The sequence below is a fragment of the Mandrillus leucophaeus genome, unplaced genomic scaffold (assembly GCF_000951045.1).
Source record: "Mandrillus leucophaeus isolate KB7577 unplaced genomic scaffold, Mleu.le_1.0 Scaffold106, whole genome shotgun sequence".
Classification (NCBI taxonomy): Eukaryota; Metazoa; Chordata; class Mammalia; order Primates; family Cercopithecidae; genus Mandrillus; species Mandrillus leucophaeus.
This window is the reverse complement of record NW_012098765.1, coordinates 1,758,369-1,774,819: the sequence shown is the minus strand read 5'-3', so window position 1 is coordinate 1,774,819 and position 16,451 is coordinate 1,758,369. Positions and strand designations below refer to the sequence as shown.

Sequence of the window (16,451 nt, the reverse complement as noted above, 5' to 3'; positions counted from 1 at the left end):
GGATCACGAGGTCAGGAGATCGAGACCATCCTGGCTAACACGGTGAAACCCCGTCTCTACTAAAAATACAAAAAATTAGCCAGGTGTGGTGGCATGCACCTGTAGTCCCAGCTACTCGGGAGGCTGAGGCAGGAGAATTGCTTGAACCCGAGAGGCGGAGTTTGCAGTAAGCTGAGATCGAACCACTGCACTCCAGCCTGGGCGACAGAGTGAGACTCCATCTCAAAAACAAAACAAAACAAACAAACGAAAAAACCCACTCTCTCTCTCTATATATATATACACACACACATAAAATGCTGAGTACGGCACCTGGTACTTACTAATCATGTTTGATGAAGATGAGTGATGATGATGATGATGATGATGATGATGGAGAGGAGGTGGAGAGAGAGTCCTCCCTCTCCTCCCCTCCACCACACCCACCTTTCTCTCTCCCTCAAGTTGCCATCTGCACAAGGTCAGAGCTGGAGGATTTCCTGAGTGAAGCAGTCTGCATGAAGGAATTCGACCATCCCAATGTCATGAGGCTCATCGGTGAGAGAGGAGCAGATTCAAGGGGTCTACAGGCCCCATGGGGGCCATTGCAGAGGGAAGACCCCTTCTTCTGGCCATGGGAAGATCAAACTTCCAGGCTTCCTGCTCCCCGCTCCTTCAGGGTCAGCAAGCTTCCCCCTCCTACTCTCCCTCAGCTTGGAATGTGACCTCTGACCAGTCCCAGAAATAGCTGAGGTCCCCAGGAGGGCTCCGGAAATGTCCCTGGGAACTGTGCTGGAAACGGCTTCTCTGCAGCTCGGTCCTTGCCACTGCCAGTACCCCCCAGACAATATGGCGGCCAGATTGGATGGGGAGTGAGAAGGAGACGCTGGAGGCTGGCTGGGAGGGGGCTTGGCTTCCCCTTCTGCCCAGTAGGAGTGACAGGGCTATCTGGGGGGCTCAGGTGTCTGTTTCCAGGGTTCTGAACGAGAGAGCTTTCCAGCACCTGTGGTCATCTTACCTTTCATGAAGCATGGAGACCTACACAGCTTCCTCCTCTATTCCCGGCTTGGGGACCAGCCAGTGGTAAGGGGCATTTAGTCATCCAGTCTACAAATATTAACTGAGTATCTATCAGGTACCCAGGGCTGCTCAGACCCTGGGAAGACCATGGTGACCAGGAGCTTACTCTCCTGGAGCATGTCTTCCAGCAGGGGAGGGGCAGACAATAAACAAGCTAATAAATACCTAAGCAAGATGATTTAAGTGTTTCAGTGCTAGGAAGGAAATACACTAGGATGGATGATAAGGAGGCCAGGCAGTGAATTTGGGTGGACGTGGAAGATCTTGCTGAGGAGGTGATTGTGAAGGAGTTGGGGCTGGGGGGATGTCTGGAGATCTGGGCAGGAAGCGATCCCAACAGAGCGCACAGCATAGGCAAAGGCTCGAAGGTGGGAATGATCATTGTTTGTCTGAAGACCAGAGGGGAGTCTGGGGAGTGTCAGTCAAGGGCAAGAACATAGGCGATCAAGTCCGAAAGGAAGGCTGGAGCAAGTTTATAGGACCTTGCAGGCCATGGAGAGGGGGTGGGTTGAATTGTCAGGGCCATGGGAAACCAATTCGGGCAGAGCTAGAATTGCACAAAGGGATAGAGGGAGGAGGGATCACATCAGGGACTCTGTTGACCTCTCCTCCCACCTGCCTTGGCTCCCCAGTACCTGCCCACTCAGATGCTAGTGAAGTTCATGGCGGACATCGCCAGTGGCATGGAATATCTGAGTACCAAGAGATTCATACACCGGGACCTGGCGGCCAGGAACTGCATGTGAGTGCCTTTCAGGGACACCCCCACGCTGCTCCCACACTCCCTGAGGGAGCTCCCTCCCTCCTTCTTAGGATGGAAGCGGGGCTAGACACCCACGAAGGGCAGGTCAGAACTCAGGGCCAGGAAAGTCAGTAAGGGGGTCTGGGAAGGCTTCCTGGACGAGGTGGGTCCTGAACTGAGATCTGGAAGGAGCATTTGGATGTGGAGAGGGAAGAGACCAGAAGGTGGGCTCAGTGCACAGCATGAGGTGAGCAAAGGGACTGAGGTGACCGATGGGGGTGGGGACATGTGAGCCCCATCTCTGTCCCGCTCCATGCTGGGTGACTTGCCTGGGGCTGCCCTTTGGAAGCGGCCACACTGTATAAGGAAACCAAACTCCCCACCAATGAACAAGCAGAAAACATGCCAGACAGGGCGCGGTGGCTCACGCCTGTAATCCCAGCACTTTGGGAGTCCGAAGCGGGTGGATCACTTCAGGCCAGGAGTTCGAGACCAGCCTTGGCGAAACCCCCTCTCTACTAAAAATACAAAATTCATCCGGGTGTGGTGGTGTGTGCCTGTAATCCCAACACTAGAATTGCTTGAACCCGGGAGGCGGAGGTTGCAATGAGCCGAGATCACATCACTGCACTCTAGCCTGGGTGACAGAGCGAGATTCTGTCTCAAAAAAAAAGAAAGAAAGAAAAAAGAAAATAGTAACCTGTAATCCCAGCCATTCCTAAGGCTGAGGTGGGAGGATTGCTTGAGCCTCGAGACCAGCCTAGGTAACAACAGTTAGACACCATCTCAAAAAAAAAAAAGAAAAAAAAGAAAGAACAATAAATCCCCCAAAAGCCAGAATAGAGGGTAAGGGGAGGGTAGAGGGTGGAGGGAATGGAACCACAGAGTTAGAATATTAATCTCGGCCAGGTGCCGAGCCAGGTGCTCACACCTATAATCCCAGCCCTTTGGGAGGCTGAGGCAGGAGGATCACTTGCACCCAGGAGTTCAAGACCAGCCTGGGCAACATAGTGAACCCTGGCTCTACAAAAAATAAATTATCTGGGCATGGTGGTGTATGCCTGTGGTCCCAGCTACTTGGGAGGCTGAGGTGGGAGGATTGCTTGAGCCCAGGAGGTTGAAGTGAGCCATGATGCTATCACTTCACTACTGTCTGGACAACAGAGCAAGACCCCATCTCCAAAAAAATTGATGTATATTTTCCATACACTAAAATACACATCATATACGTGCAAGCTCAGCTCACTGAATTTTTATGGGTATAGACCCATGTAACCACTAGATCAAGGTAAAGAATATTTGTTAGCCCCAGCAGGCTCCTTCATGCCTCTTCCTCTTTCCAATCACTACCGCCAAGTGGTACCCACTATCCTGACTTCTCAGTGTTAGTTTCGCCTGTTCTGAAAAGTCATACAAATGGGATCATGCAGTTTGTACTGCTTTGTGTCTGGCTTCTGTGGCTCAGCATGATGTTTTTGAGATGAATCTGTGTAGGAGAAGTTTGCTCTTTTTCTTTGCTGTGTGGTATGGTATTTCATCGTATGAATGTCCTGTCCCATGGATTTTCTTTCTTTTCTTTTTTCTTTTCTTTCTTTCTGTCTCTCTTTCTTTCTCTTTCCTTCCTTCCTTTCTTTTTTTCTTTCTCCTTCCTCCCTCCCTCCCTCCCTCCCTTCCTTCCTTCCTCCCTCCCTTCCTTCCTTCCTCCCTCCCTCTCTCTCTTTCCCTTTCTTTCTCTTTCGTTCCCTTTCTTTCTTTTCTTTTTTGTTTTGACAGAGTGTTACGCTGTCCTTTAGCGTGGGGTGCAGTGGCATGATCATAGCTCACTGTAGCCTCCAACTACTGGTTCAAGCTATCCTTCTGCTTCAGCCTCCTAAGTAGCTGGGACTACAGACATGTACCACCATGTCCAGCTAGTTTTTAATTTTTTTTGTAGAGACAGGGTCTTGTTTTGTTTTCCAGGTTGGTCTTGAACTCCTAGCCTCAAGTGATCCTCCCACTTTGGCCTCCCAAGGTGCTGAAATTACAGGCTTGAGCCACTGTGCCTGGCCATTTTTTTTTTTTTTTTTTGAGACAGAGTCTCACTTGCTCTGTTGCCCAGGCTGGAGTGCAGTGGCGCGATCTCAGTTCACTGCAACCTCTGCCTACTGGGTTCAACTGATTCTCTTGCTTCAGCCTCCCAAGTAGCTGGGATTTCAGGTGTACACCACCACACCTGGCTAATTTTTGTACTTTTAGTAGAGACAAGAGTTTCACCATGTTGGCCAGGCTGGTCTGGAACTCCTGACCTCAAGTGGTCCACCTGCCTTGGCCTCCCAAAGTGCTGGGATTACAGGCGTGAGCCACCGTGCCCAGCCATGTTCTGTTTTTTAATCTGGCTGCTGGTTACACGGGTGTGTGTGTGAAAATTCAGTGAGCTGCTCACTTACGACTTGTGCACATTTCCGTATGTACAGTATACTTCAAGAAAAAAAAAATGCTTTTTCATCAAGGAATCAAACTCAAGGAAGGACCTTAGAATCTAGCAAAGAGCCAAAGTTGGGAAGGCCTGAGGAAGCCCTTTGTCCCATCCTCATTTGACAGAGTGAACAAGAAGTAAAGCAGTTCTCTTCTGGAATGGGGTGAAGATTTGGGAGACATATCCCCACCCTGCAGCCAGGACAGTGAGGGGAGGAGGTGCAGATGTGTCTGAGAGCCAGGGCAGACTTCCTGGTGGAGGTGACCGATGCCCTGACCCTGTTCCTTTCCCCAATCCAAACAGGCTGAATGAGAACATGTCCGTGTGTGTGGCGGACTTCGGGCTCTCCAAGAAGATCTACAACGGGGACTACTACCGCCAGGGACGTATCGCCAAGATGCCAGTCAAGTGGATTGCCATTGAGAGTCTAGCTGACCGTGTCTACACGAGCAAGAGTGATGTGGTACGTGCATCCCCACCAAGAGTGGGGAGCCATGGGAGGGCATGGCCTGACTGGGCGGCTGTGAATGCAAGGGTCACAGGGACATGTTGGCTTCCCTTTGCAGGGGCTTGTCTACATGGGCTAGGCATGTCTTGGAGTATGGTGGGCATCTCTGAACAGTGGTGCATACATGCCCAGGATAAATACAGGCCCATGTGTGCATGGTAGCAGTGTAGACAGTTTAGGTTAGAAGAAGCTGCAGTGATTATGTGTGCATGCGCACACACTCGTAGAATGTGGACAGCCAGGGTGTGCAGAGTGGCACATGAGCTCATGTGTCCATGAAGTGTGTATATGCGTGTGATGGTGAGCATGTGTATGCATCCACAAAAGTTACTTATTCATGTGTATACCTGTGTCAAATACTTTACATATATTTTTTTTTCTTTCTTTTTTTTTTTTTCTTTTTTTGACATGGAGTCTCATGCTGTCACCCAGGCTGGAGTGCAGTGGCATGATGATCTTGGCTCCCTGCACCTCTGCCTCCCGGGCTGAAGCGATTCTCCTGCCACAGTCTCCCGAGTAGCTAGGATTACAGGCGCCCACCACCACGCCTGGCTAATTTTTGTATTTTTAGTAGAGATGGGGTTTCACTACATTGGTCAGGCTGGTCTCAAACTCCTGACCTCAGGCGGTCCACCCACCTCAGCTTCCCAAAGTGCTGGGATTACAGGCGTGAGCCACCGCGCCCAGCTAAAGTATTATGTTTCTGTGAATACTTGTGACGCTCCCAGAAGATGGTTGTGAATATATGTACATAAGTGTGGGTGTACCCATGAACCTGGGTATTGGGGCGGGTGATTCTGTGCAGGAGACACCGTCTAATTCCCTCCCCTCTGCCCCATACAGTGGTCCTTCGGGGTGACAATGTGGGAGATTGCCACAAGAGGCCAAACCCCATATCCAGGCGTGGAGAACAGCGAGATTTATGACTATCTGCGCCAGGGAAATCGCCTGAAGCAGCCTGCGGACTGTCTGGATGGACTGTGAGGATCCTTAGGTTTCCCCCAACCCAGAATTCATTCCAAACCCCTGACTACCCCCACATGGCCCTCACAGGTCCAGTACTCTCTATAACCCGGACAGAATCCCTGAGAATGCTGAATGACCCACTTGCCCCTCACCAATGCTCTGAGTAGGGCCACCACTGGCCAGTGGGGTGCAAATCAGCTGAAGACACCCTTTCCTCCTTTGTCTGTGTCTGGAATGCAGGCTGAATCAGTCCCCTGGCTCCCCACCCCCAAGCCAGGTATCCTTGGGTAGTGAAGAACAGCACAGTCTTACCTGGCGGCCCTGCCGTTGGAACATGCACTCCCAGAGACTTCTCATTCCAGACTCCTGAGCACACCATGCTTTCCCCACCTGCTCCTCAACACCCAGGACTCTCTGCAAAACCCTCGTTTGTTTTATTGACCTTCTCCAGACTCAGGTCTCCTCCGAGATGTTTGCAGGATCCTTTAGGGAATGCTTATCAAACTCTGCAGTATTAGAGCATGCAGAGAAGGCCGTGACATTTAGCCAGCACTTTGAGGGTAAAGAGAGGAGGCTGGTTGGGTCAGGAGGAGACAGCCTGGGGCTTGAGACTCCTCAGTCCACCTTGGGTACTCCAAGAGCTGAAAGGAGTAAAAATAACAGTTAACATTTTTTTTTTTTTTTGAGACGGAGTCTTGCTCTGTCGCCCAGGCTGGACCTGTCTCTTATACACATCTAGATGTGTATAAGAGACAGGTGCTGGGATTACAGGCATGAGTCACTGTGCCCAGTCTGGGAGGGCGATTTATTTGTCAAAGGTTGCACAGCTGGTGTGTTTATTATCTATATCCCCACATCGAGTAGTTTAAAACAACAAACATTTATTATCTCCCATGGTTTCTGAAAGTTGGATATTGGGAACAGCTTATCAGAATGATTTTGGTTCAGGATCTCTAATGAACTTACAAAGATATCATTGGGGGCTGCAGTCATCTGAAGCTTGGGACTGGAAGATTGCTTTCAAGGTGGCTTACTCACATGGCTGTGGCAGGAGGCTTCAGTTTGTTGCCAGGTGGACCCCTTTGTGGCACTGCTTGATCTTACTCACAACGTGGCAAGACAAAGTGTGAGGAAGCCGCATGCCTTTTATGACCTAGTCTCAGAAGTCACACACGCCATTGCTTCTGCCAAATCAGAAGCAAGTCACTAAGTCCTGCCCATGCTCAAGAGGAGACGATTTATTCTCCATCTTTTGCGGGGAGGAGGGTCAAAGAATTTATGGATCTATTTTAAACCAGCACAGCTTGTAAGAGGCATAGCCAGGCTTTGATGCAAGTCTGCTCTGGGGAGCTGGGAAAGTCTGTTCTAGCAAACCCTCATCAGAATACTACTCCATACCCAGCCAGGTTTCCCAAGACCCTTCCCAGCTCCTGAGTCTCCCAGGACCCAACTCAGAAACTCTTGGGAATTCCCAAATCCCCATAGATGGCTTCAAACTGCTGAGGCTCCCTCCAGTCCCCTAAAATGCCCCCAGTCCCCTGAGTGTCCTAAAACGTCCCCAGGCTCCCAGAATGCCCCCCTTCTGAGTCCCTGCTCAATCTCCCAACCCTCGTTTTGCTGCCCTAGGTATGCCTTGATGTCGCGGTGCTGGGAGCTAAATCCCCAGGACCGGCCAAGTTTTACAGAGCTGCGGGAAGATTTGGAGAACACACTGAAGGCCTTGCCTCCTGCCCAGGAGCCCGACGAAATCCTCTATGTCAACATGGATGAGGGTGGAGGTTATCCTGAACCTCCCGGAGCTGCTGGAGGAGCTGACCCCCCAACCCAGCCAGACCCTAAGGATTCCTGTAGCTGCCTCACTTCGGCTGAGGTCCATCCTGCTGGACGCTATGTCCTCTGCCCTTCCACAGCCCCTAGCCCCGCTCAGCCTGCTGATAGGGGCTCCCCAGCAGCCCCAGGGCAGGAGGATGGCGCCTGAGACAACCCTCCGCCTGGGACTCCCTCTCAGGATCCAAGCTAGGCACTGCCACTGGGGGAAACTCCACCTCCCCACTTTCCCACCCCAGGCCTTATCCCCACCTGAAGCCCTATCTTCCTACCTATCCCACCTCCATCCCAGACAGGTCCCTCCCCTTCTTTGTACAATAGCATCACCTTGAAAGCAGTAGCATCACCATCTGTAAAAGGAAGGGGTTGGATTGCAATATGTGAAGTCCTCCCAGGTATTAACATTCCAAGACTCTAGAGTCTAAGGTTTAAAGAGTCTAGATTCAAAGGTTCTGGGTTTCAAAGATGCTATGAGTCTTTGGTTCTAAGGACCTGAAAGTCCAAAGTCTCTAATTCCATTAAAATGCTAAGGTTTTAAGGCCTACTTTTTTTTTCTTTTTTTTTTTTGAGATAGAGTCTCGCTGTGTCGCCCAGGCTGGAGTGCAGTGGTGCAATCTTGCCTCACTGCAACCTCCACCTACCAAGTTCAAATGATTTTCCTGCCTCGGCCTCCCAAGTAGCCGGGATTACAGGCACCCGCCACCACACCTGGCTCATTTTTGTATTTTTAGTAGAGACAGGGTTTCATCATGCTGGCCAGGCTGGTCTAAAACTCCTGACCTCAAGTGATCCACCCACCTCGGCCTCCCAAAGTGCTGGGATTACAGGCATGAGCCACTGCACTCAACCTTAAGACCTACTATTCTAAGGCTCTGAGATTCTGTGGTTTTAGATTTTCTGGTTCTAATATTTTTGATAAGGCCTCAAGGTTTTAGGTTTTAAAGCTCTAAGATTCTGATTTTAGGATCTAAGGCTCTATGATTCTAGATTTTTATTTTTCTAGGGTTCAGAGTCCTTAGAATGTAAGATTCTAGATTCTAAAGATTCTTTAATTCTAGACATGGAGGTTCTAAGGCCTAGTGTTCTAAAATATGATGTTTTAAGGCTCTGAGAGTCTAGATACTCTGGCTGTAAGACTCTAGACCATAAGCCTTCAAAATTTTATCTTCTTAAGTTCTAAGAGTCTAATGATGATCAATTATAGTTTCTGAGGCTTTATGATAACAGATTCTCTTGTATAAGATCTTACATCCTAAGGGTCAAAAGCTCTAGAATCTGTAATTTAAAAGTTTTAAGAGTCTAAAGATGGAGTTTCTAAGGTCCAATGTTCTAAGATGTGATATTCTAAGACTTACTCTAAGATCTTAGATTCTCTGTGTCTAAGATTCTAGATCAGATGCTCCAAGATTCTAGACGATTAAATAAGATTCTAATGGTTTGTTCTGTTTCAAGGCACTTTAGATTCCATTGCTCCAAGATTCTGGATCCTAAGTATCTAAGTTATAAGACTCTCACACTCAGTTGTGACTAACTAGACACCAAGTTCTAATCATTTCTAATGTTGGACACCTTTAGGTTCTTTGCTGCATTCTGCCTCTCTAGGACCATGGTTAAGCATCCAAGAATCCACATTTCTAAAATCTTATAGTTCTAAGCACTGTAGTTCTAAGGCTCAAATGTTCTAAGTTTCTAAGAGTCTAAAGGTCCACAGGTCTAGACTATTAAGTGCAATTCCAAGGTTCTAACCCTATACTGTAGTATTCTTTGGGATGCCCGTCTCCTTTTTAGCCATCATTGCTTCCTCCTCCCCTCCTGTGGGGGTGTGCCCCCTTCAAGCCTGTGCAATGCATTAGGGATGCCTCCTTTCCCGCAGGGGATGGACGATCTCCCGCCTTCCGGGTTATGTTGCCCCCCTGAGCCAATCCCTCATCTTCTGAGTATACAGTGTGGACTCTGGTGCCTTCAGAGGGGCTCAGGTCACATAAAACTTTGTATATCAATGAGCTTCTGTCTCCTCTTGTCTCCTTTTAGCTGTGATGTGGCCCCGTTCCCTGGCAATTCAGTTTCCCCCATCAGAAAAAAGAAGGCTTGGTGGGGTCTTGGAATTCTCTCCTCAATAAAGAGGGTAGAGGTGAACATACAGATAGACAAAAAGACACACAAGCAAGAGACGCAGGCTCTCAGAATCGCCCAGTGAGGAACTGGCATACGGATCCAGCATCACAGACACACACACACCTGTGCCCCGCAAAGTAACAGACACATGAATTAATGGACACACCCGGGAGGACCTGGTCACAAATAAAAAGACTGAAATTCAGATGCATAGAGTAACACAGACACACAGAATTACACAGACACAAACATATTTACAAATATGCTCAGGCAGATACCTGCCACGAATAGGAAGAGACACAGACCCAGAGTCAAGTGACACAAATACTCAAGAGACGTGGAGATTACAACAGGTACTCACAGCCCCGAACGTTCAGACTGACATAGAAACACAGGCACAGAACACCTTCGACCATCACGGACCCACAAGGGGCCTCCAGCCAAGACCAACCTACCGTGTCTGGCATGCACTGGCGAGCAGGCGTTCGCGGGTGTGGCCAGCAGCAAATGGAGAAACCCTTGGCAGCGCCCGGACGCCCTCCAGTGGCGACTCCTGAGAACCAGGGACAGTTCAATCCGGGCCACAAACTTTTTTAGAACAAATCATTGTGGGAAGCTGGGAGGAGAGAGAGAGGAAGTCGGACGTGGGCGAGGGGCGGGGTGTCTGGACTGGAACCTCTGGGCCCACGTGAGTGTCTGTCCCGCTGCTGAGTGGGTGCTGTGTGTCTGGGTTGCTGTAGTGTTCGCTTGTAGTGCAACTATCCTGTATTATCTTTATCATTTGATGCCGCCTGCCTCTGCGGACCGTAGTGGGCACCTCTACACTGCAGCTGGGTACCTTACCCAAAGCAGATCAGAATTGGGGCCGGGCGCGGTGGCTCACGCCTGTAATCCCAGCACTCTGGGAGGCCGAGGCGGGCGGATCACTTGAGGTCAGGAGTTCGAGACCAGTCTGGCCGACATGGTGAAACCCCTCTCTACTAAAAATACAAAAATTAGCCGGGCGCGGTGGCGGGGACCTGTAATCCCAGCTACTCGGAAGGCTGAGGCAGGAGAATCGCTTGAACACGGGAGGCGGAGGTTGCGGTGAGCTGAGATCGAGGCCCTGCACTCCAGCCTGGGCAACAAGAGCGAGACTCCGTCCCAAAAACAAAACAAAACAAAACAAAAAAAAAAGAACTGGATGCGTCTGATCTGACGCACGCCTGTTTGTTTACGTCTGCGGGGTGTGCCTTTGTCTAAGTAGAGATGGTGTGTGGCTTCTGCGGGCTTAACGTGTGGCTCAGGAGGCAGTGGGCGTCTGCATCATGTATCCCGATTGCGTCTTACTCGAGTTTTGTTTTCTGAGTTAGAGGCGACAGGTGGTGCAGCATTAGACACAGGGAAGCTCTGTGGCTTTTGTATTCATGAGCGCGAAGGTTAATGACGGATCCGTGGGTTTGAGCTTGTCAATACAGACGCCAGACAGCCCGATTTACGGGAACAGCCGATTAGAGGATTGGAGAGGGCGGTCGGTGAACTTCTGGATGTCTTTCGTAAGGGGAAGGCTCTATGGTCGCGTGCAGAGCGCCCGTTCCACGTCAGGCACCGACCATAGAGCAAGGCCGCCGCGGACTACCCAAGGGAAGGGGAGGCCGTGTCCTTTACAACTAGCCTCCCGTTGTTAGTCTAGTCTCTATAGCCAAACCTTCGGGACTCTCTAAAGTCAAAATTTTGCTTTTACTAAAGGCAACTGGGTTCCTTCCAGATTACGAACTGTATATCCACTTAATATCTATTTCGTATACCTCCTCCTACAGCGAAATTTGTGAGGCAGTCCTCTGAAGCACGGCCAATCTGGGGCACTTTTCCTAAAACGAGCCATCTCTACGCTTTAGTGAGCTAAGACAATAACTGCGATTGGTGGGCAGATTGTTTTGAAACCGCCCTAACGGCAAGGGGCGGGCCCCTGGTGAATTCATCTCTTTCCGGTTTCTCAAAGGCAACAGGAAGGAGGGCGTTTCTGACGACCCTCCATTTGATTGGTTCTAGTGGTTTTACCCGCTCGGACTCCTCAAGGGGCGGGAGATGTACACCAATCGGAATGTGTGTTACAGAGACACTTAGTTTGATGAAAGGACTGCGCAGGAAAGGCCGTCGGACGCTCATTCTGAGATCTCACCGCTGATTGGCCCAAAGCGTTACTCCCTTATTTTCATTGGGCTTTACTGCAGCCGGCGCGCGAGAGCTACCCAATCAGCGCACGCTCCGCCTCCTGCCTTTTCCCGCCCTCCGCTCCGGCCTCGGCTTCGACGTAGGCCAACGCTTCCTACCCGGTAGCTCCTAGGCCTTCTCGTTGCCGTTGTTTTGAAAACCGCACTCTGATTGGCTAGGTTTCCGGGCCCGCGCCCGTTGCCCCATGCACTGACCAATTGGCACTCGTATTACATCGGACGAGGCACGGGTGAAGGGGGAGGCGGTGGCGGCGGCCATTTTGAGCCGCCGCCGCCATTGGAGTGGGCCCCCCCCCTTTCCCCCTTCGCCTCCTGACAGGAAAGGTTTAAGGGGGACAGAGCCCTGGGAGGCCGGGCCGGGCTCGGGGGCCACCCCGGGGGCCCGGGCCATGGATGTGCGCCGTCTGAAGGTGAACGAACTTCGCGAGGAGCTGCAGCGCCGCGGCCTGGACACTCGAGGCCTCAAGGCCGAGCTTGCTGAGCGGCTGCAGGCGGCGTTGGAGGCCGAGGAGCCTGACGACGAGCGGGAGCTCGAGGCCGACGACGAACCGGGGCGACCCGGGCACATCAACGAGGAGGTCGAGACCGAGGGGGGCTCCGAGCTGGAGGGGACCGCGCAGCCACCGCCGCCCGGGCTGCAGCCGCACGCGGAGCCCGGCGGCTACTCGGGGCCGGACGGACATTGTGAGAGTGCGCGGGGCGGGGGCCGGGGAGCCCGGAGCCTGGGCCGAGGAAAGGGCTGTGGGACGCGGGAGTCCAGCGCCTGAGGTCGGGGAGACGACCTGAGGATCGGGGGATCCCGCTACCCGCCGCCGAAAAGGATCTGGGGACAAGGGCCCCGGCACGACCGGAGGGTGGATCCAGACGCTCGGTGCAGGGGGGACACTGGGGGAGGGGCCTCTGGGTTTCGGAGGTGAGGGACGGGGGTGGCGGGGAGGATTCCTTACCGTAGGGATCGGAGACCGGAAACTGGTTTCTGGAGCCGAAGAGAGTCGGAAGAACAAGAGGTTTTCCATTAGGGTTGGGAGGGTCTCGAAAATGGAGATCTTGGGGTTCGGAGCTCCTTGGGCTTGGCGGCCTGGCCAGCCCAGCGTGTGGGCTGCGGGGTGGGGAGCCGTGTTTCCAGGGTGGGGAAAGAATGTCCAGGTGTGCGGGGCTGCGAGAGTTTTGAGGAAGCAGAATCCTGGAGTATGCCGCTGGATGCGATCCTGGGAGTTCTCCTATTTGCTTCGGGGGTGGGTGGGTGAGGTGGAGGCGCTGGTGTCTGTGGCTGGGGAGGGTCTAATGGACTCAGTGCTTTGGAGTTTGGCTGGTGAGCATTTAGGGGCTGCGGGAGATTGAACGAGGGGGCACCCCCATCTCTCTTCCGGGGCTGGAAGGCCACCCTTGAAGCAGGCACAGCCTGGACATTTGGTGCTGGGAGATCTGGGGACTTTCTGGTTGGCTTCTAGAAGAGGTGTAGGTGTCCAGAGGCTGGAGGGGGAGAGGATTTTTCCCTCAACAAAGGATCTGGGGGTCTAGAGCTAAGAAGACTGAGGACAAATAACTCTGAGGCTGCTGCTGAATGGTCTAGAGCTAACTGTGGGCTTTTTGGAGAACGGGGTAGCTGCGGGTGGGATGGGGGCAGATGAGTTGGTAACATTCCAAGTGGATGAAATATGTGGCGGGAGACAGAGGATCCTGTGTCCAGCACAGAAGGAGTATGTATCTGGCTTAGCGAATATGGGGAGGGGGGAGGCTGTAGGGAGCAAAGAGAAAGAAAACCTGTTGACTTCACTGGAGGCCTCAGAGTGGAGTGTGGGGAATGTTTCTGGACCTGAGCGTCTCCAAGAGATATGGTCGGTTCCCAGAAGCAGTTAGTTGTGTACCCAGGGAGTGGGGGCCTTCAGCGGGAAGCACAGAACTCTGCATCAGCCAGGAGGTGTGACTCTGGGAATGGGTTCGGGTAGATCTGCGGTTGTCTGAGGAGAGGAAACCCTGGTATAGGACGGAGTGAATCTTCAGTTAGAAAAAAGCAACTTTCGGGCCGGGTGCAGTGGCTCACGCCTGTAATCCCAGCACTTTGGGAGGCCGAGGCGGGCGGATCACAAGGTCAGGAGTTCAAGACCAGCCTGGCCAACGTAGTGAAACCCCATCACCCGTCTCTACTAAAAATACAAAAATTAGCCGGGCGTGGTGGTGGGCGCCTGTAGTCCCAGCTACTTGGGAGGCTGAGGCAGAAGAATCGCTTGAACCTGGGAGGAGGAGGTTGTGGTCAGCCGAGATTATGCCATTACACTCCAGCCTGGGCAACAAGAGTGAAACTTTGTCTCAAAAAAGGAAAAGGAGCTTGCTTTCTTTCTCTTTTTTAAAAATACAGATGGGGTCTCGCTATGTTGCCCAGGCTGGTCTTGAACTCCTGGGTTCAAGTGATCTGCTCACCTCAGCCTCCTGAAGTGCTGGGATTACAGGCGTGAATCACTGCACCAGGCCTCAGGGCAGGTTTCTAGTAGGACTGGGAAATGGGGGGACTGGAAAGGTTAAGGAGTAAGTAGAAGGGATTCTGGCGTAAGAATTTGTGGAGTTTTTCTGAAAAGAGGGCACCATGGGACTTGGGGCTAAGGGAATGAGGACAGAAATGAGGTAACAGTGGAGACAAGATTTGGGATTGGCATTGGATACTTGTTCATAAGAGATAGTGTTTCCCGGAGGGAGATAACTCGAGTGTGGATTTGGGATAGGCAATGGCCTAGAGATTATCTAGGATCCAGGTGCTGGAAAGAGAACTTCCCATTGCAGAGACTTGTGAAGAACGGAGTGAGCCTGTGTATGTGTGTCTAGAGCAGGAGGGACCGTGGCAGGAATGCCTAGCAAGAAAGGGTAGTGGGGTAGTAGTTACCTGGTGGTCTGGCCAGAGAGTCGTCTCTGAGAGGAAAGCGAATTAGGTGCTTTGGAGCGTAGATTCTAGACTCAGACAGACTTCGTTTCAAATCTGGCTTAAAGATATTGGCAAGTCACTTCATCTCTGTGAGCCTGGTTTCCTTAAGTGTAAAATGGGGTTAATCAACAAATAGTGTGTTTGCTCTAGCCCCCGGGGGTGTTACGAATGAAATCGCATGTGTGAGGGGCTTAGCACTGGGCCTGCCTTTTGTTAGAAGGGGGATGTTTTAGGGAGTGGAGAAGGACCCTAGAATCATAGCCTCTCCAGGAGAGGCTGCCTCTGTGGACACAGGAGAGATGCTCAGGAAAAGAGGCTTTGTGGGAAGCGGAGTACTGCGCTTGGAGCCTGGAAGCAGCAGAATAGTTTGAAAGGGCCCTGTGTTCCAATTAAGGAGATAATGCTGTTTCTTCCTCTCTCCGTTACTTGCTACAACAAAGTCCTTTGAGCCCCCTTCATGCCTTCCTTAAGCCCTCCTTCAACCTTGGTCAACAGACCTGTAGCAAACCACGTGACCTGTGACTTTCCTCGCTTTGGGCTGCACCTGGTTTGTGCTCAGATGTATTTATCCTCTGAGAAGGTATCCAGTCAGTTAGCAAGTGGCAGAATAGTCTCTCCTTCCCTTTGGTTCTGTCCCATGGCTCCTGGCATAGCCAGTAGTAGGGCCCTTGGGGCCCTGACTGAGAGCTAGCCCCTGGGGAGGAGAGCCTGTATGCTGCCCATCCTAGCTTTCTAAAATTCTCTCTGGGTTGGGCTGCAAGGTTCTTGAGGGAATCTCTGGTTTTAGTTCCACCTCTGAGCTTTCACATGTGTTATCCCAACCCCAGTAACATTCTCCATTCTCATCACTGAGTCATCACCTATGTATCCTTTGAGTCAAGGCTTATCTGTTATTTTCCAGGTCCCTTTCTTAGCTCCTGGTACTACTTTGTAGCCTTCAACATAATCATATTAAATTTTTGCATGTATTTGTTTTAAGATTTGTCTGTCTCCCTAAACTGAAGGCTTCAGTGGGGCAAGTTTGTCTTCAGCTGTATCCCAGGCTCTGGAGTATAGTATGCACTCCATGAATAGTTAATATTGTTATTCTTACCACTCTTAAGTTGAGCTCCTGGGCCCGCAGATGCCTTCTGGACCCTTTGGTCCAGGGATCTCCATGAACCGCCCCTCTAATTGGCCATTTTTTATTTTGTTTTAAGATGCCATGGACAATATTACCAGGCAGAACCAATTCTATGATACCCAAGTCATCAAACAAGAAAACGAGTCCGGCTACGAGAGGAGACCACTGGAAATGGAGCAGCAGCAGGTCTATCGCCCAGGTAGGAAAATACACATGTTTCATCTCTTTGGATGGAAACACAATCTACGTGGAGCCTTTACCCTCTGCTTAGAGTGTGTCTTCCCAGAGAAACTATGCATCTTTTTTATTGGGGAATTCATCTAGACTTTGTCACTCTGGCAAGAATTGTTTAAAGGAAAGATCTCAGTCCTACTTCCAAGTGTTGGGAGAGGGGAGGTTCCACGATATCTGTATGAAAGTGATGTTAGTCGGTGGCTCAAGCCTGTAATCCCAGCACTTTGGGAGGCCGAGACGGGCGGATCATGAGGTCAGGAGATCGAGACCATCCTGGCTAACACGGTGAAAC

The 16,451-nt window shown here is 51.3% G+C and overlaps 2 protein-coding genes across 7 annotated transcripts in view; both read left to right on the top strand.

The window, feature by feature from the left end:
• The window catches only part of AXL (AXL receptor tyrosine kinase), a 54,146-nt gene extending 44,585 nt beyond the window's left edge, over window positions 1-9,561 (top strand). For both annotated transcript variants that reach the window (XM_011983514.1, XM_011983509.1), the window contains 6 exons: window positions 445-537; window positions 941-1,062; window positions 1,692-1,801; window positions 4,560-4,719; window positions 5,608-5,744; window positions 7,357-9,561. In XM_011983514.1, coding sequence (XP_011838904.1) covers window positions 445-537; window positions 941-1,062; window positions 1,692-1,801; window positions 4,560-4,719; window positions 5,608-5,744; window positions 7,357-7,708 — 974 coding nt within the window. In that variant the 3' untranslated portion in view covers window positions 7,709-9,561. The remainder of the gene's footprint in view (window positions 1-444; window positions 538-940; window positions 1,063-1,691; window positions 1,802-4,559; window positions 4,720-5,607; window positions 5,745-7,356) is intronic.
• A 696-nt stretch (window positions 9,562-10,257) lies between these two features.
• HNRNPUL1 (heterogeneous nuclear ribonucleoprotein U-like 1) overlaps window positions 10,258-16,451 on the top strand; it is a 46,509-nt gene continuing 40,315 nt past the window's right edge. For 2 of the 5 annotated variants that reach the window (XM_011983309.1, XM_011983302.1), the window contains exons 1-2: window positions 10,258-10,360; window positions 16,002-16,124. In XM_011983309.1, the coding sequence (XP_011838699.1) occupies window positions 16,007-16,124 (118 nt within the window). In that variant the 5' untranslated portion in view covers window positions 10,258-10,360; window positions 16,002-16,006. Of the gene's footprint in view, window positions 10,361-11,471; window positions 12,576-12,857; window positions 12,938-16,001; window positions 16,125-16,451 lie in introns of those variants that run through there. The other 3 variants (XM_011983292.1, XM_011983315.1, XM_011983324.1) reach the window with 3 other exon arrangements.